Source organism: Stegostoma tigrinum, chromosome 26 (genome assembly GCF_030684315.1).
Source record: "Stegostoma tigrinum isolate sSteTig4 chromosome 26, sSteTig4.hap1, whole genome shotgun sequence".
In the NCBI taxonomy this organism is placed as follows: domain Eukaryota; kingdom Metazoa; phylum Chordata; class Chondrichthyes; order Orectolobiformes; family Stegostomatidae; genus Stegostoma; species Stegostoma tigrinum.
Window position 1 is genome coordinate 35,112,326 of NC_081379.1, and position 23,552 is coordinate 35,135,877.

Consider the following 23,552-nt stretch of genomic DNA (forward strand, 5'->3'; position numbering starts at 1 on the left):
CGGCTCGCAAAAGAGATCGAAAATTTCACCCAAGAACGTTGATTATAAAGAAAATTGATGCTTCGACTAGTTGTCATGGCAAGAGTTGTTTTAGTGCAATCTATTGTTGATCCCCATAATAATTACACACTACTTCCTAAAACAATGTTCTGCAGGACTGTGTAACAGTCCCAAATGCCATAACGCTGGGACATTTAAAGGCTTTATTGGGCTCTGCCTGTGCATTAGGAGTTGATTTGTGTCCAACGCAAAACATCCAGTTCCATAAGAGCAGATTCTCTCATTTGCAGCCCATTGTTCCTCCTGCAGCGAAATAAAACAGCGTGTTGATGTAATCTAGCCTTATTTATCACGTCGTTGGCTGTCAACGATCTGTGACTTTCTGACCGCGCCGCTTTCTTAATGAGGGTTATATTGTTCTGCATAAGCCATAAAAGAAACTGGTTGGACATCCACGTTAATTCGTTTGGTGATGACAGGGGAGAGAAGCACATTAACTAATGCCTCCTCACGACCCTCGGCAGAGGATGGAATCGCTGCATATTTATGCTGCTTCCAAGATCTCAGAGTAGATAGAGAAAGGCAGGGAGAGGGAGGGAGTCGACAGAGCCGATCAGTGCAGAAGGAGAGGCAAGTGTATCTGTTCCAGAAATTGGGCACTGACTGGACAAGGCAGCGAAATTTCGGATCTCATCACCGCGGAAACAGGTAGGTGCCTTTGCATATCCGGATCGTGCAGCTGCTTTTATATATTGCAAAGCAGACACTGTACACAAGTGAGCTTTCCTCTCAGGTTTCAACTCCCGGCACAAGAAGGCGAGGAGAGTTTGCACTGGGCGCTACCGAAGTGGACTGGCGAATGGCACGTTCGGACTCGCACCTTTGGAGTCCATTCGGAACGGGAGCACTAGTTCTGTTTAAGAGATGAGTTAAAGTTGGTGTGTCGGTTCCCCTGGTCACTTGGTTGGGTGAGGTAAGCCATGTTACATCAGGCAGCGAGGCTCTTCACCATCCACCTGAGTGCCCTGCAATGTTGTAAGTTTGACTTGTGCTTTTGTCCGGGGGAAGATGTGAGAATGTAGCTTTAAGAAGGGACCCGAATGGTTAACTCCGACTTCTCTCCACAGATGCTGCCAGCTCTGCCGAGTTTTTCTGGCAATTTCTGTTTGTTTGAGAATGTGACTCTTTTTGTTGGGCTTGGCGTTGTGAACACGTATTTTGAAAGGGCTATGGAAACATAAGTTTATCACAATTTTGTGGAATGGGAGACTTACTGATCTTTCAAACAGGGGATCCTGGTTGACTTTGTCCAATAGCTTCCCAGTTCTGTTCCACAGCAGCGCCCAATCTTGAGAAGGTGCTCCATGCAAAAAGAGGAGGTTCAATTGGACAGAGGCATCGAGATGTGGACCTCAGAATTAGTTCCCCTTCACCAGGGAAAGTCAAACACAATTTCAGCTGCTCCAGGGTGAGTGGAGTTGTCTTTCACGCCCTGTGGCGATCAATTTACAAGCTCAGAGAAAAGTGAAACTCATTTGATGGCACTTTCAGATGTTCCCCATGTCAATGGCAGTTAGTTCATGAAAACTTAGAGCTATTTGGCAGTTTGCAAACGAGACGGCTACTAAACGTACTAATTTCTTTAGATACAGTCCCAGCTTTCTGAAATTGCAGGAATATTCCGAAGGTCCGGAACATTCATTTGGCATAATATTTAGTGCAGATGTGGAACTAGTTTGGCCGCCAGACCCAGAAGAGGTCACCCGCTGAATGTCTGAAGAAGGGTCACTGGACTCGAAATGTTAACTCGGGTTTCTTCTGTACATTGTCGCGCGTTTGGCTACGACCAGCCAAGTGGTGCATCAACACAGCCCGGGGGTGGGGGGAGGGAGGAGCAAAGGTTTGGCTCAGGAAGAGGTCGTTTCTTTTTAAGGAGTGAATTTGTGAGGGAAAGAGGAGAGAAGTTGACAGAACAGACTCCAAAGTATCTGGTGACGGCTGCTGAAGATCCGCCAGCACTGGGAAGAAGGCTGTGGAATCAACACATGAGAGATCAGAGTGAGGTACTGGAGATTACAAAGATAGAGCGAGTGCAGCTGGCGGGGGTCCACCGATAGATCTAAACAGGAGGATGGCAATTTTAAATTCCAGCCTTTCAGGGGTTTCTTGAATGCGTCATTGAAGAGCCCTGAGGCGTTTTCAAACTATTTTCTCCCAGCACTGTTGATTATCATATTACAAAGGAAAGCCAGGGACCTGGGTTCGATTCCATTCTTGAGTGTCTATCTGTGTGGAGTTTGCACATTGTCCCCGCGTCTGCGTGGGTTTCCTCCTGGTGCTCCGGTTTCCTCCCACAGTCCAAAGATGTGTACGCTAGGTGGATTGGCCATGGGAAATTGCCCGCAGCATTCAGGGATGTGTAGTTTAGGGGGATGCGTCTGAGTGGGATGCTCTGAGTGTCGGTGTGGACTTGTTGGGCCGAAGGGCATGTTTCTACACTGTAGGGATTCTATGATTTTATGTTATCCTGTTTTATTTTTACTCAGAGCTTTAACGAGTACCAGCAACTGCAGGAGAGTGCAGTGAATGGTAGTGTCACGGCAATTGTACTTGAGGGGAAACTTTCTCACACAGAGGGTGGTTTGTGAATGGACTGAGCTGCCAGAGGAAGTGGAGCATGCAGCTACCATTATAAATTTGGATAGGTACATGAATAGGAAAGGCTTAGAGGGATACAGGCCAAACGCGGACAAATGGGACTAGTTTAATTTGGGAAGTCTGGTCGGCATGGACGAGTTGGATTGTATGACTCTGTGACTGAAGTGGAAGTTACTGGAGTTCCGGACAACGGGTACACGTTCACAATCCCGCAACTCAATGAAGACTGGAGGAGGGCGAGAAGTTTATGAAGCGCTGGCTCAACGTATCTGTACAAATAGGCGAGGCTTACTACTGATGAGAAGTTACTGTTCAAGTCAGAGGGCCTTCGTTTATTCTGAAAAAATGACCCACCATGTGTCATCCAGAAGCGTCTGGTCGTTTAAGTCCACTGTTCACATGCATTCAAATTTACATTTCCGTCCTATTTAATATGACGGCGCCTGAGCAGAGACTATCGACCCTGCTCTACTATCAAATCTCAATTCAACTTCAGGTTTTCGATAAGTAACCTTTATTTATGTCTCTAAATAAATAAAATCAAGCACTCACATGCACTTGCATTCCCTAGGATACTTTTTTTCTTACGTTGGGGATGTAAGACCTAGAGTTTGCCGTTTTGATTTATTTTCCTCTCTGGCTGAAGATCGGCATATAAAATCCCAAATCTGTTTCCGAATGCTGTAATAGTGGGTGTGCTGGTAAATAAATGTAGCGGTTAGATAAGGGGCTCTTGTTGTAGACGGAATTGTTCTTCTCCGACCGAACCTAGGAGATGCTAGTGCCAATAAAGCAGAAATTGCTGGAGAAACTCAGTCGGTCTGGCAGCATCTGTGCAGCGGGAAAACAGAGTGAACGTTACGAGTCCATTGACTTTGCTGGAAGCGGTCAGTGAAATGTTCGAGCTGGGTCTTTGATTCGCAGTTGGCTAAATATCACGGCGCAAAGTGCGCTTTGAACTGACGGAAAAATTGCTGGGATTTCCCAGTGAGAAAGCGAGGCTCGTTCTCAGGCGGATCTGCATTGTCAGAGAATAGTCACAAGAGTTCCAACAGCTTTCCCTAAAATACAAGCGGGGCCAGTAATTAGCTTTACTTTTCAACAATAAACAACAACAATAATCAATTTAAAGATTGTGCATTCGTCACCTTTATTCCACGCCAAAATGGAAAGGGCGGTTAAAGAGCAAATTATTCAGTTTGGCTGCGAAAGTCGTCAGAATGTGTTGGAAAGATGTGCAATCTGCCTTTCCCGTAAGGGCGCGCCCTGGTGGCGAGTGGAAGCTCAGACAGCCCTCCGGGTCGTCTCCACATGCTCCCTGCAGCCTGTGGGGCTTTGGGGTATAGAGCAAGTATCAGGATGTAAGATGCCAACCGGGAAACGTTGTTGCCGGACGTCTTACGAGTTTATGTGAGTAAATACGGATTGCAACTGATGTTGTTAGTTTTTCAGGATAGCAGGTAGTTGCATTCCCCACCCCGCCCAACTGTGGTAACTGTACATTAGAAGATGTCTCTCCACCCCGTCCCCTTTCGAACAAAGTTAGAATTAGTGATCTCCGTCACAGGGTTATGGTCCCCCGCGGTCTTTTGCGCCGCTGTGAAGTTTGCAATATGAATGGACAAGCAAGCTTCCTGGGCAGTCCGAGATAGCACTGAGAAAAGCAGTAATGAAAAACTCCGCTCCCACTGCGATTTTATTAAAATCACTTAAAACAAAGGAGCTAAGAAGAAAGACTAGGCTTTTATTTCTCCAGAAAACGCCGAGTAACGACCCTGTAAATGTCTTTAAAACTCTAAAGGAATTGATAAGGTGAAAGAGAATATCCTTTGTCTAGTGAGGGAAGCTGAAACTAGGACATAGAACATAGAACACCACAGCGCGGTCCAGGCCGTTTACAGGCTCTTCGGCCCTCAACGATCGCCGACCTGTAAACTCATTTTGGTAAATTCTTTCCATTGGTAGAGTTATAGTAACCAAAGGGCACAGATTTAAGGTAAATATCTAAACCAAAAGTGACAAAGACGGCAGAATGTTAGGCAATATGTCGTTATTGATCGGGAACCTACTTTCTGAAATGGTGTAGAGCAGCAACTTTCAGCGGGGAATTGTATGAAGGGGTCACAATTGGAGGGTTGTGGGGCAAGGCCACTTGGATAGCACTTTAGACAGTATGATGGGTTGAACGGCCTCTTTTTGTGCTTCTTTATGATTCTATAATATGGAACTTACTGTACATGGAGTTGTTGAGACCAACAGCATGGAAGCATTTAAGGGGTATTTCAGATAAATTCATGTGAGAAATTTTGTTGATAAGTTTGGACAACAGAAAAGAGAAGGAAATGTCTGTGTTGATTAGTTAGATTAGGTTAATTACTTTCATGATGTAAAATGTATGTAATTATATTTTAATCTTGAGCGGTCAATTGATTCATTTTCAGAAGAGGACTTCATGAGGAAAAGATGCTTTCGGGGCTAACTTTAGATTATAGGGGTGAATTTGGATAAGAGTAGCAAGATCACATGGAGGCAATCACATTTTCTGCTCATTACATGATGTGTGATGTTCAATTCTATACAAATCAATGGAAGTGAATATTTTCCAGGGCTATAGCAGGTTAATAGACTGATGGACTTTGTTCAGATGGGCTGATGGACCCAGGAGTGGCAGATGGAGTTTAATTCAGATAAATGTGAGGTGGGGTAGGACTTATATACCGATTGCCTAGGACTTGGGGAGTGCTGCCCAACAAAGAGACCTGGTGTGCAGGTTCATCGTTCCTTGAAAGTGGAGTCACAGCTAGATAGGATAGTGAAGAAGGTGTTTAGTACACATGCCTTTATTGGTCAATGCATTGAATATAAAAATAGTGATATCATGTTGAGGCTGTGCAGGACATTGGTTAGGCCACTTTTGGAATACTGCATTCCGTTCTCATCTCGCTGCTACAGGAAGGATGTTGTGAAACTTGACTGTATTCAGAAAAGATATACAAGGATGTTGCTGGGGTTGGAGGGTTTGTGCTAAAGGGAGAGGCTGAATAGTCTGGGACTATATTCTTTGGAGCTTCCAAAGCTGAAGGGTGACTTTGTAGAGGTTTACAAAACCATGAGGTGCATGGATAGGGTGAATAGGCCAAGGTCTTTTTCCCCAGGGTAGAGGAATCCAAAACTAAAGGGCATAATTTGAAGATGAGAGGGAAAAGATGTAAAAGGGACTTTTTCAGACAGAGGGTGGTGCATGTATGGAATGAACTGCCAGAGGAAGTGTTGGAGGCTGGTACAATTACAACTTTTAAAAGACATCTGGATGGGTATATGATTAGAAAGATTTTAGAGGGATATGGGCCAAATGTTGGAAATGGGACCAGATTAATTTAGGTTATCTGGTTGGCATGGATGAGTTGGACCAAAGGGTCTGTTTCTATGCTGGACAACTCTTGGTCTCCAAGACACTATGAAACAGCAATTCCAGCTGTTTTGGTAGACAACACATGTCCAATTTCATTTCTGTATATTAAAATAGTACGGAATTTCTCTTTGGTTGCATTTAATTTTGGACAGCTGTCCTTCATCTTATTCCGTAATCGTTATGCCTATTTAAGGCGAGCACTGTTGTGGTGCAGAGATCTTCCTACCTGTAAACCAAGAGACCTCAATCCCATTTGTGCCTGAGTTGTGTGATAACACCTCTGAACAGGTTTATTAAAAAAAAATTATGCTTACTTCGGTTCACATCCCACCTGATCCACAGAAGTGTAATAACATCTCCAAGCAGGTTGATTGGAAAAATGGACATGATTGGAAACAGAGCTCATCTCATGAGTACCAAAGCCCCTGACTAAATCAAGTCTTATATCTGTGATAAGACTCAACCGCAGCCTTTTCTTGTGCAGCGAGGGGTTAAGAATTAGGAACAGACGTACACCATTTGGTTCCATGAGCCTGCTCCACTGTTCAACAAGATTTTGGCTTATCTGATTCTGGCCACAAATCCACGATTTCTCATTACATTGATAATCTTTGAGTCCTATATTACTCAAATATCTGCCACTGTCTTATCAATATTCAATGACTGTACCTCAACTGTTTACTGCAGAGGAGAATTCCCAAGACTCATGACCTTCGCAGAGAGAAGCCTTCTCCTTGTCTTCGTCTTATATGGAAAACTCGTTATTTTTAAACTGTGTCCAGTAATTGTAATCTTTCCCACAAAGGGAAACATCCTTTCAGCAAGTCCTCTTAGGATCTTATTATGTCTGTAGGAAAGATGTTGTGAGACTTGAGAGGGTGCAGAAAACATTTACAAGGATGTTGCCAGGGCTGGAGAGTTTGAGCTATAGGGATTTTTCCCTGGAGGGTCAGAGGCTGTGGGTGACCTTACTGAGGTTCATAAAATCATGAAGGGCATGGATGGGATGAATAGCCGAGGGAGAGCCCAAAACTAGAGGGCATAGGTTTAAATTGAGAAGGGAAAGATTTAAAAAAGATCTGAGGGGTAACTTTTTCATGCAGAAGGTGATGCGAGTAAGGAACGAGCTGCCAGAGAGAGTGGTGGAGGAAAGTACGATTACAACATTTAAAAGACATCTGGATTGCTATATGAATAGGAAGGGTTTAGACATATATGAGCCAAATGTTGGCAAATGGATTCGGTCAGATTAAGATATCTGATCGGTGTGGATGAGTTGGACTGACTCAATATATTGATAAAATTACTTCTTGTTCTTCTAAAACAGAATTCCTGCCTCTTATATAGTAGGGATTAATATCATGCTTTTAAGCCATAATGTAACAAGGAATAGGTATTTGAGACAGATCCAAACTTTTGGTGATTGTGTAATAACCAAGGTTCTGGCATTACATTAGATCATATCTATTATATTCTGGAAATAAGAAAAAAGGAAAAGCTTTCATTTTTAAAGCAATGTTTACATCCTCAGATTTCACCCCCACCCCCCATGCACTTGTCAGCTAATGAAGTATTTTGCATAAGTGATGTAATGTGCAGAACACTGCAGCCAATTTGAACACAGCAAGCTCTAATAAACAGTGATCAGAGAATGACCAGTTAATGCATCAACTTTAAGGAATGTTAGTTGAGGGATAAATATTAGCCGGGAAACCAGGAAGACACCAAAAAGGGTTTGCTGCTTGTCACAGGATATTTTATGTTGATCTGAAAGGACAGACAGAGTCTTAGTTTAATTTCTCATTAGAATGATCGCACCTCTGGCACTGCAGCACTTCTTCGGTATCACAAAAAAATCAAGTTGTTGCTTTGTTTCTATCCCCCTTACTCATCCCAATGGGAGCAATGTTGAAATGCTTTGGTGACAGGATTGAGATCGTTCTTGTAGTAACAGCTTTTATCGATCACGATATGATAATTGAAAATCCACACTTCTCAATTCTCATGAATAGGATCGGAAGAGGTAAATAGAAGCAAGAAATCAGATGTCTTAGTAATGATAGATCATCAGTTTGCAATGTTAACTAGGCTTCTTTTGCAGCAAAAGCTAGCTGTGCTATTCAGAGTTTCTGGCATTTTCTCTTCAATTTTCGATTTCCAGCATCCGCGATCACTTGCTTTTGATTCATTGTTAGATTGTCAGGCATGTGTACAATTTGCAATAAAGCCAGATGATTATCTGAAGAGCGTATGTCTTTCGAATAGATTATCTGAGTGAACTTTTCCAGATGAATACGTGTGCATTTCCATGTCCTTTAATTATATCACAAAGATTCAATCAGACCCTTTAGTGAATTACAAGGATACTTTTTTTCTGAGAAGCCTAATTTCCTTCTTTACAGTGAGGAGTCTTTTCAATGATGTTGAAAGATATAAAACTACTGAGGTAAACTAGATTGATATAAATTATTGAAGACAATAGGCAATGTGGGAGAGGAGAGAAGTGGGAGGATAAACTGTATAGCAAATTATTTAATACATTGATGTGAGATTTGTGAAGCTCATGATGTGCCTTGAAGATACATAGAATGTTGTCATTCATATGAGTTTATACTGAAAATCCTGATTTTAAATTAATGTTATTTTGCAGTTTAAGAAAAGCACATGTGATCCTTCATATTATCTGTAATTTATTCTCTGTTGATTCTAAAAGACTAGCGAGTTTTGAGAAGATTTGTAGGTCAGGTTGAGTTTCTGGATGTGAGTTTGCTCGCTGAGCTGGAAGGTTAGTTTTCAGACGTTTTGTCACCATTCTAGGTAACATCATCAATGAGCCTCCGATGAAGCGCTGGTGTTATGTCCCGCTTTCTATTTATCTGCTGGCCCAGAAACCATAACCACTCTCCCCTACATCAAAGACATTTTTGAAATGACTGCCAGACTACTCGGACCTCTTGGCATCATGGTAGCCCACAAACCCACCAACACACTAAAATAGCAGCTAATGAACTTAAAAGACCCTATACAGACAACAAGCAAAACGAACGTCATCTACAAAATACCTTGCAAGAACTGTGACAAACACTACATTGGACAAACTGGCAGAAAGCTAGCCACCAGGATACATGAACATCAACTAGCCACAAAACAACATGACCCACTATCACTCGTATGCTTACATACAGATGAGGAAGGACACCACTTTGATTGGGACAACACATCCATCCTAGGACAAGCCAAACAGAGACATGCACGAGAATTCCTAGAAGCAAGGCATTCCAACCGGAACTCCATCAACAAACACATTGATTTGGAGCCAATCTACCATCCTCTGAGAAAAAGAACAGGAAATGACATCACCAGCACAGGAAATGACATCACCAACCCAAGGAAATCTAAACATATAAATAGAAAGCGGGACATAACACCAGCACTTCGTCGGAGGCTCACTGATGATGTTACCTAGAATAGTGACGAAACGTCTGAAAACGAACCTTCCAGCTCAGCGAGCAAACTCACATCCAGATTCTAAAAGACTATCAATACAGTTTATTTCTTCAATAGATGACATGGAATATTCCACTTAGGTTCATTAATCGTACGAATAGATGTTGGAACCTTGATTTACTTTTCTATTTCCCAATGCCTTATTTGTAGGAGCAAAGGTCAACATTACAATAGGAGTGACCACATGCAGCTCTACAGCAGATTTATCCTTTCTGTGACATGCTTTTATTTCAGGAAAAGTTTTAGGGGAATGAACTTGGATAGGAAACTGCAATAAATGCTTAAACATCAAAATGAGTAGAAAAAAGATACAAGTTTAAAGATTTGACTGTGCAAATTTGGGCATGGGGTTTGCAATTTGAGCTTTCAGACTGAACAGCACCAAATTTTCGGTTATATTCAACTTTTAATGGCCATCAAAGTGTTTTAATCATTGTTACTTCACTTCACAATATTAACACCTTTCCCAGTGAAACTGTAAATCTGGCAATTGATATCCACTTTCAATGTCATGTTAGACCTTTTTTATTTTTTATGTTAATTTAAGGAAACAACAATGCTGTAAGTGGCAAGAATTTGATTTGAGACCCTTTTTACGTGAACTCTGTTGTTTTCACTTTGCGCTAAGTTGTTTTAGTGGCAAAATCATTAGTAGGGTGGAGTTAACTGTAAAGGGTCTTATACAATTTCTGGGATGCCAGCAAATACTTCACTAGAGATAACCATTTTAGTTTTGTAGAAATATAATTGGGACTGAAAAATGTTGTTGATGTTATTTTAATAATGCATTTTCTGGGGAGTTTCTGAAAAATAAATGTTATGAGCAAAACAATTCTTATTTTGTTACAGCAAGAACAGTTACTCATTGGCTTCCGCAACTAATATCATAGAGTGCTTCTTTAAATGAACAAAAAGGGGCTATCGAAGACTGGAAGAACCCAAGTGTGATCACAGGTTAATTATGTTGGGTGAAAAGGCTGAGCACCTGAAGATTCAGTAAAGGCAACTAGAAGATTAACCCCTGAGAAACGCTTGAATCATGGAGGAGAATGAGTTCCATGTCCAGCAGTTGCAACCAAACATCATTTCTGTTCGACTATATAAGCGGAAGGTGGGTGGTCTGGGATTCTTAGTGAAGCAACGAGTGTGTAATCCCCCTGTGATCATCTCTGACATTATCCGTGGTGGGACAGCAGAGGAGAGTGACTTGGTGCAGGTTGGTGATATCATTGTTGCTGCTAATGGCAAGCCTCTGGTTGATGTAACTTATGACTTCGCTCTGGAGATGCTGAAGAACATACCTCCAGAGACTTTTGTTGTGTTGATTTTGAGAGGTCCAGAAGGGTTCTCCACCCACCTGGAGACCACCTTCACTGGTGATGGGACACCAAAAACAGTGCGTGTTACCAAGCCTTTAGTTCCTGCCTCTAAAACGAGTGATTCTCCCATTCGAGGCACCCAAGGCAAAGACAATCTCAAAACTGAAGATAAAGTGCTGAGGAACATCTGTAGTCCAGCATTAGAGACATGGGACAGTGAGATATCACAGGAGTCCAATCCTGTAATTCAGGTCGAGAGAATGATGTCCTTAATGAATGAAAACTCTTTGGAGGGATCAGATGCCTGTTTTTCTGACACAGACAACTCAATGAATGATGGAGCAACTGATAATGATGAACTTCTTAAGGAAATTGAACCTGTATTAAATCTATTGAAGAACAATAGAAAATCAGTGAAGTGTGATTCAGAAGCCCAAGTGGACAGGTAGGCAAGCCTTACAACTTGATCCAATGATTTTCTCATACTTTTTGTTTATTCTGTGAATGGGCAGGGATGGTAGAAATACATTAATGGAGAGAGAAGGGAAAATCTATGATGGTTACACCATCCTTTTAAAAGAAAACACATTAATGATATTCCTACAACTAGTGAAACTGAAGGAAATTTCTCTATGTCAGTCCCAACAAGTTCACTAAAAATAGCCTACAGGATATAGGAATTGGAAAAGGCATTACAGCACTTCAATGAAACAATAAAACCTCAATTGTTCAATGCAATCAAAGTTAATCTGTATTCTAGCCAAATTCACCTAATCACCTGGCTGCAAAATAAGTGTCAATTTCAGATTTGAAATTATAAATTGAGGTGCCATTCATTACTTTTTGTGAAAGAGAGTTCCTCCATGTTTTCTGTGAAGAAGTGTTCCTTGATTTCTCTCCTGAAAGATCTGGCCCTGATTTTAACTTTCATATGGAAGTTACAGAGGAAGTGGCAGTAATCTTCAAATCTTCCTTACATGCATAAATGATGCCTAGAAGATAGGGAAAATTGCAAACCATGCACCTTCGTTCAAAAAATGAATTTGGATAATAACCTGTAGATAAATGTTTGCAGAGCTACACGGCATGGGCAAGGAGAATGGTACTTATGAAACTGATATTGCCGGCTGTTGACCTGAACACAATAATTCATTAGTTTCCCTCTATGCTGTCATCATTCTATCATTCTGCAATTTCATGACACCATGTCTTAGACCCCTTCACTGGGAGAAAATGTTACTCTCTGTCCAATGAATTATTTTCAAAATCTGCTAAACTGTAATTCATTCCCTAACTTTCTATACTGCGGGGAATGAAGTTCTAATTTATCTCTTCTTGAAATCTCACCCTCGGCACCTTGGTAACATTATAATGAATCTGAATTGCCTGCCTGCCTCTAAAAACAATATTCCCTCTTTAAGGCATAGTGCCTAAAACTTACTCCACATGTGACCTAACAAAAATTATGTACAGCTGTAGAAAAACCTGCGCACCCATTACATTCAAACCCTCTAAGTACAAAGCTAACATTTCATGAGTCCTTTTGAGTATTTTTTCACCTGACTACTACATTTTGTTCTGTGCAGATAAACACACAAGTCTCTTTGAATATCTGAGATAGTGGAAACTGCAGATGCTGGAGAATCCAAGATAACAAAATGTGGAGCTGGATGAATGCAGCAGGCCAAGCAGCATCTCAGGAACACAAGACCTGACGTTTTGGGCCTAGACCCTCCATCAGAGCGGGGGATGGGGAGAGGGTACTGAAATAAATAGGGAGAGAGGGGGAGGAGGACCGAAGATGGAGAGAAAAGAAGATAGGTGGAGAGGAGGGTATAGGTGGGGAGGTGGGGAGGGGATAGGTCAGTCTGGGGAGGATGGACAGGTCAAGGAGGCGGGATGAGGTTAGTAGGTGGGAAATGGAGGTGCGGCTTGAGGTGGGAGGAGGGGATAGGTGAGAGGAAGAACAGGTTAGGGAGGCGGGGACAAGCTGGACTGGTTTTGGGATGCAGTGGGGGGAGGGGACGAGCTGGGCTGGTTTTGGGATGGAGTGGGGGAAGGGGAGATTTTGAAGCTTGTGAAGTCCACATTGGTACCATTGGGCTGCAGGATTCCCAAGTGGAATATGAGTTGCTGTTCCTGCAACCCTCGGGTGGCATCATTGTGGCACTGCAGGAGGCCCATGATGGACATGTCGTCTAAGGAATGGGAGGGGGAGTTAAAATGGTTCGCGACTGGGAGGTGCAGTTGTTTATTGCGAACCGAGCGGAGGTGTTTTGCAAAGCGGCCCCCAAGCCTCCGCTTGGTTTCCCCAATGTAGAGGGAGCCACAATGGATACAGTGGATACAGTATACCACATTGGCAGATGTGCAGGTGAACATCTGCTTAATATGGAAGGTCATCTTGGGGCCTGGGATAGGGGTGAGGGAGGAGGTGTGGGGGCAAGTGTAGCACTTCCTGCGGTTGCAGGGCAAGGTGCCAGGTGTGGTGGAGTTGGAGGGGAGTGTGGAGCGGATAAGGGAGCCATGGAGAGAGTGGTCTCTCAGGAAGGCAGACAAGGGTGGGGATGGAAAAATATCTTGGGTGGTTGGGTCGGATTGTGGATGGTGGAAGTGTCGGAGGATGATGCGTTGTATCCGGAGGTTGGTGGGATGGTATGTGAGGACGAGGGGGATTCCCTTAAAGCGGTTATTGCGGGGGTGGGGTGTGAGGGATTTGTTGCAGGAAATGCGGGAGACACGGTCAAGGGCGTTCTCGACCACTGCGGTGGGGATATTGCGGTCCTTGAAGAACGCCGACATCTGGGATGTGCGGGAGTGGAATGCCTCATCCTGGGAGCAGATGCGGTGGAGGTGAAGGAATTGGGAATAGGGAATGGAATTTTTGCAGGAGGGTGGGTGGGAGGAGGTGTATTCTAGGTAGTTGTGGGAGTTGGTGGGCTTGAAATGGACATCAGTTTCTAGCTGGTTGCCTGAGATGGAGACAGAGAGGTCCAGGAAGGTGAGGGATGTGTTGGAGATGGCCCAGGTGAACTTGAGGTTGGGGTGGAAGCTGTTGGTGAAGTGGATGAACTGTTCGAGCTCCTCTTGCTCCCAAGAGGTGGCGCCGATACAGTCATCAATGTAACGGAGGAAGAGGTGGGGTTTGGGGCCTGTGTAGGTGCGGAAGCGGGACTGTTCCACGTAACCTACAAAGAGACAGGCATAGTTTGCACTCATGTAGGTACCCATGGCCACCCCCTTTGTCTGTAGGAAGTGGGAGGAATCGAAAGAGAAGTTGTTGAGGGTGAGGACGAGCACGGCTAGGCGGATGAGGGTGTTGGTGGAGGAGGCCTGGTCGGGCCTGCAGCTCAGGAAGAAGTGGACGGCCTTGAGGATTTCACAAGCTTCAAAATCTCCCCTTCCCCCACTGCATCCCAAAACCAGCCCAGCTCGTTCCCGCCTCCCTAACCTGTTCTTCCTCTCACCTACCCCCTCCTCCCACCTCAAGCCGCACCTCCATTTTCCACCTGCTAACCTCATCCTGCCTCCTTGACATGTCCGTCCTCTCCGGACTCTCCTACCCCCTCCCCACCTCCCCACCTATACCCTCCTCTCCACCTATCTTGTCCTCTATCCATCTTCAGTCCGCCTCCCCCTCTCTCCCTATTTATTTCAGAATCCTCTCACAATCCCTCTTTTCTGATGAAGGGTCTAGGCCCGAAATGTCAGCCTTTGTGCTCCTAAGATGCTGCTTGGCCTGCTGTCTTCATCCAGCTTCACACTTTGTTCTCTTTGAATATCTACTGTGACAAGCATTTTGTCACTTAAAAAAAGTGCTGAAAATGACGCCAACCACTGTGTCATCATCAGACATGAGTGTGTGGCTTTTCATTGAGATACTTACGCCATTAATAAATAAAATGAATAGTTAGGTATTCAGCATTGTTTCTTGTGCAATCCCACTTATAATGTACTTTCAATAAAGTGCAAACCCACGATCCCTACTTTATGGTCTGTCTTCTTCTATCTCACCAGCCATGTAAGCAGGTCCACCAATTCCGTAAACTTTAATTTCAGTGAATGGTCTGTGATGTGAAATAGATTCAGAAAAAAAGCACCATGCTATTTTAGAACTTAATGTGTTTGTCCCAAATTCCTTTCTCACTGTGTTAACAGAGGTGTTACACAATTCTATAAAAATAGAGGGTTGAAAATATCTTTTGCACTATTATATTTTGTAGAGTAGCAAGCTCAAAATAGTTTCTGAGCTGTTTTTAAAGACTAGGTAAGACAGTAATTAACTGAAAAACATCTTCTCAGTGCTTCATACACAGAAGAAAATTATGGTACTTTCTGATACGTGATATGAAGTGTTCCGACTGATAATAGAAAGTGAGATAGATGAGATATGTTGTAGGACAACTTTTTGCTTCATTGCTGAATTGATATCTATTAATTATTTCAGAGAGGGAGCAGTGGAGAGGCTCTCACCTGTCTTCTCCTCTATCCATCTTCAGTCCGCCTCCCCCTCTCTCCCTATTTATTCCAGAACCCTCACCCCATCCCCCTCTCTGATGAAGGGTCTAGGCCCGAGACGTCAGCTTTTGTGCTCCTGAGATGCTGCTTGGCCTGCTGTGTTCATCCAGCCCCACACTTTGTTATCTTGGATTCTCCAGCATCTGCAGTTCCCATTATCTCTTGTCATTTACACAATCTGGCCTTCAGTTTAACCAATCTGACCAATGAATCATAGAATTCCTGCAGTGTGGAAACAGGCCATTCAGCCCATCAATTCCACACCAAACCTTCACAAAGCATCCCAGCCAGACCAAATCCCCTCCCCAACCCAGCCTATCCCTGTAACTCCACATCTTATATGACTAATCTGCTTACCTGCACGTCCCTGGACACTATAGGCAACTTAGCATGGTCAATCCGCCCAACCTGTACATCTCTGGACTGTAAGAGGAAACCGGAGCAAATCTACGCAAATGGGGGAGAATGTGCAAACTCCACACAGACAGTGACCTGAGGGTGGAAAAGGATTCTAATAGATCTCTCAAAATGTTTTTGAAACTTATCAAAGATCAATTCTATCTTTTCTTCAATACTTTGAATACTTAACATCTAAATTAAGGGTTAAAAAAATCAGAAGCCCTGTGCTTCACAATAATGTGATTATATCTATCTTGAATTATTGACATTGTTTGTGTCTTTAAATACTGATCTTAAAGGATTTACTTGAACACCTCAGAATCTCTCAAAAGTTAGCGATAAGACTGTTTATGGCCACAGCTATTACATAGTTAGTTGAATTCTGACTATATCTGAACATGTGCAATGTCCTTAACTTTCTAGAATCCAGCAGTAACATTCAATCTATTATAATGCTAAATATTTTTCTATTATGTTCCATAATGTCTCTGCCACAAAGCTGAAGACAAAATAAATAAAAAGGTTCAGGTTTAAATTGGGAAAGCTGTTATTGTGTGGGTGTTTCTATAAGAGACAAAAGAATCAAACTTCCTGAGCACACACAATGTAGTCTTTGTTTCATGGTTTAGAAACTTTAGAAAGTAAAAGACAGATAAAGACTGAAATTATAAATAAAAGACCAATTCAAGAAGATACAAACCTTTGTTTGTGGATTTCTGGAACATGGCATTACTCATTACTTCACTTCGAGTTCTAAGTCTCTATTCACAGGAAATGTGAATAATGGAAAGCACTGGGCAGTTTATCAATGTGAGGTCACCTCAGGGTGTGCAGTGGAGATGAAGGAAGTTATTCACATTGCTAGAGCTGAATATTTAAGACAGGAAGCAAATCCTATTTTTGAGACCCCAAGTGGGAACCACATCCACTCCCACAGACAGTAGAACCATGATGCTGGACTTTGTCAGTGGTAGCCAATTAATAAAATCGCTGAAACGGTCATCCATTTACAGAACATGTTCCACTCACTTGGACCTGCAAACATTATCACAGGGTAAGTCATCATGAGGAACCTGGTGCATGGGAGACATTCCCTAGAGATTTAGGATGTGGTTTTGAGTGCAAGAGATGTTGGCTTCTATCTGGGGCCCCATGATAGAGCACCCACCCCCCCTCCTGGGAGGTGTCAGGGTTTATCCAGTAAGTACATCATACATTGGCAACCTTTACCAATGCTGGAAAGGTGCTGTGAAGGAGGTGGCCATAAATTGGGCAAATAATTGGCTACCCTTTTGACCGTCGCATCTTATTGATTGTCACTCGCCTTGTGTCAACTTCCTTCTGATTTAAGCAATCTTTTGAGTTGCTAGCCATACCTAAAGGGTTCAGAACGTTCAGCCTCCCAACTAAGAAAATGAACCCATTATTGACATTGGAGGTTTGAATATTGCTGTATTGTCAGCAACATTACAGTGGGGAATGATATTCAATGTCTTACTGGACAATTTTGAGGCATTCGTAATAATCTTCTATAGATAAGAGCTGCATGAAGAACTCTCCTTCTCAATCCTTCTCCTCACCTGAGGCATGTGACCCTCAGTATAAGCCACCACCAGTTGTCTGTTTCTAATGAACTAAGCTCTGGTAGGACTATGGCAACTTAATTTTTACTTTTCCTGTAGATATCTATGTAGTACCCCCAAACAGGGCTAACCAATTACAAATTTCAACTAAAAACAGCAATGTATTTGAAAATTCTAATCATTTTTTAGAAAACTGAGGTTTTTGTCGTACACTCAGCATTTATCCTCATAATGAATTGCAGAATTACTTAAGACATAATAAGTTTGGTAGATTTGTCAGAGAAATTCTAACACAGATATAGCATGCCTTTCATAGATGTGTCATTTATTTCTGATATAATTGAGAATTTTTAAAAAAGTTTAATCATTGTTCTTTCCTGAATTAGGTGATTGAAGCCAGTAGTCAACTTTGGAAAAAAGGTGGAAGAACGCCAAAGCCTCAACACCAAATATTGTGTCATTTTTCCTACCGGAAAGTGCAGCCATTAGATGTTTTAAAATGAGTACAAAAGCTTACTGATATTTACCGTTGGGCTCATAGGTACTGATTAACCAACTGAGTGAGATACTGGGAGAAAAGTTTGCATCTGTCGGCAGTGTTATGGCATAAGCCACAGTGTCAAGGCATGAGTATGAAATATTGATAGGAGATTTTAAAATTTGATAACACTCATACCATGAATCTCAACTCAATGGGAAAGGGGGAAGGATTTTTGACAAGGAGAATCAGAAAAGGCACAGATTATCCTTTTGAACTTGGACTAAAATGTTGAATAATAATTCACATACATGCTATACTGTGATTGGATAAGATACAGTTTGTTACTTATGTTTCCTCATATATTGAGGATGCTTTCTTCTCAAAATGGAAAACCATTATACTAGCACAAATATTTCCATTTTGTGTTTGCAGTTTTCTCCCATCTCCTGCAAGTTTTCATTCTGGCTGAGGTACAGTGCTACATGATTAATTGTACCTCCCTTTTCTTCTTCCAAGCTGAGAGTGTTTGTACAGGCAGATTGTTTAACTGTAGAAGCATCATAGCGAGGACTGACCTTGGAACTGTCCATGCACATTTTCCAGCAAGAGGTATATATTTTTGGGAAACTCGGCTGGTTTTCTCCTTCCTCATCTAGACGTCAGTTGTTATTTCCCAATGAAGTGAGATAAGTTGGCTCAGAAAAGATTGTAATTCAATTCTGGTTCATAAATCTGAGTCAGTGAAACTTTAACCAATTTAGCTGTTATAGAAACTTCAAGTCGCTGTTCTAAAGAGTTCAGTGACAAAGACCTGAGAAGAGACTGTCAGCCCAAACCATTGATTGCAGATGATTAAGTGGAAATGAAAATGATTTGACAGAATGATGTTAGCTGTAATATAAAATTACAAATGCATTGTCATATTGCCTTTTATGGCGAACACAGGGAAATACTCAAGAGATGAGAAGTGAGGTGTTTAAAGTATTGGAAAGGTGTGTTCGCTGAAACAATTATTGAATCTCAGGAACCTTGATTGCATCATCCTGTTGGATAATGTCTATATTTTAGTGTTGCAGATACCATTCCATGTCCAAAGTACTTCTGGTGTAGACGGTACCATGCTCCATTTTGGAGTAGAATATTAATATGAGCAGTGGATTTGGACAGTGAATTTTTTTTATTCTAACTGTGCCATTCCCTCCTTTTATCTTGGAAAGGACTCCAACAGCGCTATTACCAGAAACATGAAACACTGATAGCTTAGCTAGTTGTTGATTAATTTCAACTAACCTTTGCTGTCTAAATAGAAGCTTGTGGAGGATTGTACTGCTGCTTAAAGTTGGTCACATCTTCAGTGAATTGTTGGAGGATTTTTTCCTGACTTCCATTGTTCCACATAGCTGCTTGCTCGCAGTTATGAATGCTCCACTTCTATGGACCTTGGCCTGCAATGTGATAGGAAAATGAGCAAGAGGGGACTCAAAGGAGCACAAGAGGTGTAAAACAAAGAGGGTCTCAGCACAAGGCTGTATTCCACTAGGGACAGGGAGTCCCAGTAAGGAACAGCATTACAGCATCTTTGTTTCACTACATTAAAGTGCTCACTGAAAATCATTCTATAGTATTCTGCAGCATTCTTTAGGGTTTGACAGATTTCACATGCATTATTTTTTGTGCGTACATTGGGCAGAATTTTACAGAGCTCAGACCATAGTGGGCTATGCTGAGATTTGTGGCAGAACGGGACAAAACATCTAGCAACACCCATCTCAACATTGGGAGCATCTTGGTCCACCTTTTATGCTTTTGACTAGCAGCACGGGCAAATTTCTCGTGAGGCAGCAGCAAATTGCTGACTGAGGGGAATTATTGCTTGACAAGTGCCTTGGTAATGACCCAGCTCATGTCCTCACTATTCAGCTTCCTATCTTACCGAACATGGCAACAAGCAAGAATTCTAATAAATCTCTCAAAATGTTTTAGGTACTTCAAAGATCAATTCTATTTTTTCTTCAATACTATGAATGGTTAACATTTAAATTAAGGGTTGTTGAGAAAACTCTACATGAAGTCAGAGCAGTTACCTGACAGATTTAACTCACAGCTTGATACAAGTGAGGTCCATTTTGCACATTACCGAACAGAATCGAACAGCACAACCCAACTGACACCAGCCGCATGCATTCCTTGTCCATGGACATCGGTATCTGAACTTGCAAACACTTTACAACCACCATGGCACAGCTCCACTATATTTAAAGGCCACATAGGAAGCACAGACTTGCAAGGCACACCGGGAGCTATCATTGAGAGGCTGCATCAGGGACACTTCACACATAAGGCTGAGTATCCAGCTCAGTAGGACCAGGCTACATCTCAGGGCTAAGATAACAAAGTGTGGAGCTGGATGAACACAGCAGGCCAAGCAGCATCTTAGGAGCACAAAAGTTGACTTGCCAGGCCTAGACCCTTCATCAGAAAAGGGGGATGGGGAGAGGATTCTGAAATAAATAGGGAGAAAGGGGGAGGTGGACTGAAGATGGATAGAGGAGAAGATAGGAGGAGAGGAGAGTATGGGTGGGGAGGGGATAGGTCAGTCCGGGGAGGAAGGACAGGTCAAGGTGGCGGGATGAGGTTAGTAGGTGGGAAACGGAGGTGCGGCTTGAGGTGGGAGGAGGGGATAGGTGAGAGGAAGAACAGATTAGGCAGGCTGGGACGAGCTGGTCTGGTTCTTGGATATCGTGGGGGGGAGGGGAGATTTTGAAGCTGGTGAAATCCACATTGATACCGTTGGGCTGGAGGGTTCCCAAGCAGAATATGAGTTTCTGTTCCTGCAACCTACGGGTGGCATCGTTATGGCACTGCAGGAGGCCCAGGATGGACATGTCGTCTGAGGAATGGGAGGGGGAGTCGAAGTGGTTCACGAAGCGGAGCGGAGGCTCTCCACCTATCTTCTCCTCTATCCATCTTCAGTCTGCCTCCCCCTCTCTCCCTATTTATTTCAGAATCCTCTCCCCATCCCCTTTTATGATGAAGGGTCGAGGCCCGAAACGTCAGCTTTTGTGCTCCTAAGATGCTGCTTCGCCCGCTGTGTTCATCCAGCCCCACACTTTGTTATCTCGGATTCTCCAGCATCTGCAGTTCCCGTTATCTCTGCATCTCAGTGCTGCTTGCTTGCTCTTTAGCACTCACACAGCTGGTGCCTATCAGCAAGCTCACATTGTCTATGCCTTGCCCTGCCAATTACTGAAGCCGCATGGCCAGGCAGCTTGCCGTACTGGACAGCAGTCCTCAGTCAAGGAAGTGTGTGCATCTTGCTGAATGGCAATGTGCTACCTGAATCTCAAACCTGCACCACATGCTAGCAGCTTACACTGCAAACACACTGCATATACAACAAGCAAGTGGCCACGTCTCAAATTCTCAGGGCAGTAGTCCTCACTGAAGTCTTTAAAGGCACCATCAGTCAAGAGGTCCTACACAGTAAGTCAAGGACAGCCTCCCATTCCAGTGCAGGGGATTCAGCCATGGTCAGGTTCCTGGTCAGTGTGATCCTGGTGATGGGGGCTGAGATTCTGCAGTGCAAGTTCAGTCCTGTGGCTCCATCATGGCCAGCCCCATCCATAAGGGGAGGCAATGGCCTAGTGGTATTATCACTGGATTGTTGATCCAGAGACCCAAATAACATTCTGGGGCCTTGGTTTGAATCCCAACACAGCAGATGGTAGAATTTAAATTCAATAAAATATCCAGGATTAAGAATCTCATGATGACCATGAGTCCATTATCAATTGTCAGAAAAACCTATCTGGTTCACGAATATCTTTTAGGAAAGGAAACTCATCCTTACCTGGTCTGGCCTACATGTGACTCCGGTCCCACAGCAATGTGGTTGACTCTGAACTGCCCTGTGGGCAATTAGGGATGGGCCATAAATGCTGCCTGGTCAGCAATGCCCTCATCCCGTTAATGAATAAAAAAAGAAAAGGGGTTTGGATGACGTACAGCCACCAATAAGAGGTCTCAGTACTTTTTGTCAGGAGCTGTTCAGTTAGGTAACTCAAAGGTATGGGCCACTGTAGGTCCGAGATATCATTGCAAGTGTTATAACTGATAACTCTGTGTCTGAAATTCATTCTGATATCTCAGGTTTTAATCTGGTATCCAGAGTTACTTTAAAGAATCATAACATGTTACAGCACAGGAAACTGTTTAGACCGCTGTGCCTGTGAATGCAGTTTGGGTGAACTACCCAAACTAATCCCAAACCCAGATCTTTACTCTCAGCCTTGCAATTTAATTCTATTCAAGCACATGTCCAATTGCTTTTACAAGTTTCTTTTCGAATCTGATTCCACTGTATGCTCCTGTGGTGAAACAAGGTCTCCAATGATTTTAAATCTATGATGTCTGGTTATCAGCTCACTTGCATTATTTTTCCATCTGCTCTAAATGGAACAATCCCATCTTCTCCAGTCTCACATCGCATACCCCTGGTATCATCCTGACAAGCCTTTTAATCCACTCCAAGGTCTTAATTTATTTAAATGTGCTGTCCATCATTGTATTTCAGCTGAAATCTATCCAGCATCTTGAAGTGCTACTCTGAATTGCCATTGTCTTAACTACTTTTTTGTATGTTTTTATGAGAATTCACATCTATTATTTCCTATCATTCTTTGTCAAAGTCTTGCCTCCTTCCTCAACTGATGCAACATCATTCCGATAGCCTTGTGGCTACCTATGGAAAGTACTTTATAATCTCTGTCTGTCCTCAAGGAGGGGCTACAAATTAAACAATATCTGATGGAACCTTGGAACCAGAAAGATTCATTACAAATGTTGTCTTTGAAGTAAACATCCTGATTGTGTTTATGTGCTTTGCTGTATAGGAACATGTTTCTTCTTAAACACCTGACTCAAAGTGTTTTTTTCAGTTGGTTTCAAATATATTTCATCACATGTTCAATGACTGTTGCTCCAAACAATAGAATCCTGATTCATTGAAAGATCTGTTTCAGAGATAGTAGGAACTGCAAATGCTGGAGAATCTGAGATAACTCAGTGTGTTTTGAGAAGATTTGTAGCTCAGGTTGAATTTCTGGATGTGAGTTTGCTCACTGAGCTGGAAGGTTAGTTTTCAGACATTTCGTCACCATTCTAGGTAACATCATCAGTGAGCCTCCAATGAAGCACTGGTGTTAGCTCAGTGTACAGCTGGATGAACACAGCAGGCCAAGCAGCATCAGTGAAGCAGGAAGGCTGACGTTTTGGGCCTAGACCCTTCTTCTAAGGGTCTAAGCTGGATGCTGCTGTGTTCATTGAGCTCTACTAGAGATAATGGAAACTGCAGATGCTGGAGAATCTGAGATAACAAAGTGTGGAGCTGGATGAACACGGCAGGCCAAGCAGCATCTTAGGAGCACAAAAGCTGATGTTTCCAGCAAAAACTGTGGACAATTTAATAGTTTGAGGTCCAGCAGTGAGTACAGTTTTGGTGGACAAAGTTATTCACACTAAACTATAATTGAATTTTTCAAAAGAATGTCGGAAAGATTCCAGGATTTCCCTCATATCTACTAGTAATTATTTTGTATAAGATCCCATGTTTTTTGTTTTTTCTGTCTAAGTATTTGTAGAAAACTCTTGATCTATGTCTGCCATTAACTGAATCT

General features: G+C 42.7%; 1 protein-coding gene across 3 annotated transcripts in view; it reads left to right on the forward strand.

Moving 5' to 3' along the window:
• Positions 1 to 361: 361 nt before the first annotated feature.
• Positions 362 to 23,552, forward strand: part of nos1 (nitric oxide synthase 1 (neuronal)) — a 94,082-nt gene continuing 70,891 nt past the window's right edge. For 2 of the 3 annotated variants that reach the window (XM_059655091.1, XM_059655093.1), the window contains exons 1-2: positions 362 to 708; positions 10,427 to 11,341. In XM_059655091.1, coding sequence (XP_059511074.1) covers positions 10,617 to 11,341 — 725 coding nt within the window. In that variant the 5' untranslated portion in view covers positions 362 to 708; positions 10,427 to 10,616. Of the gene's footprint in view, positions 709 to 1,953; positions 2,064 to 10,426; positions 11,342 to 23,552 lie in introns of those variants that run through there. The other variant, XM_059655092.1, reaches the window with a different exon arrangement.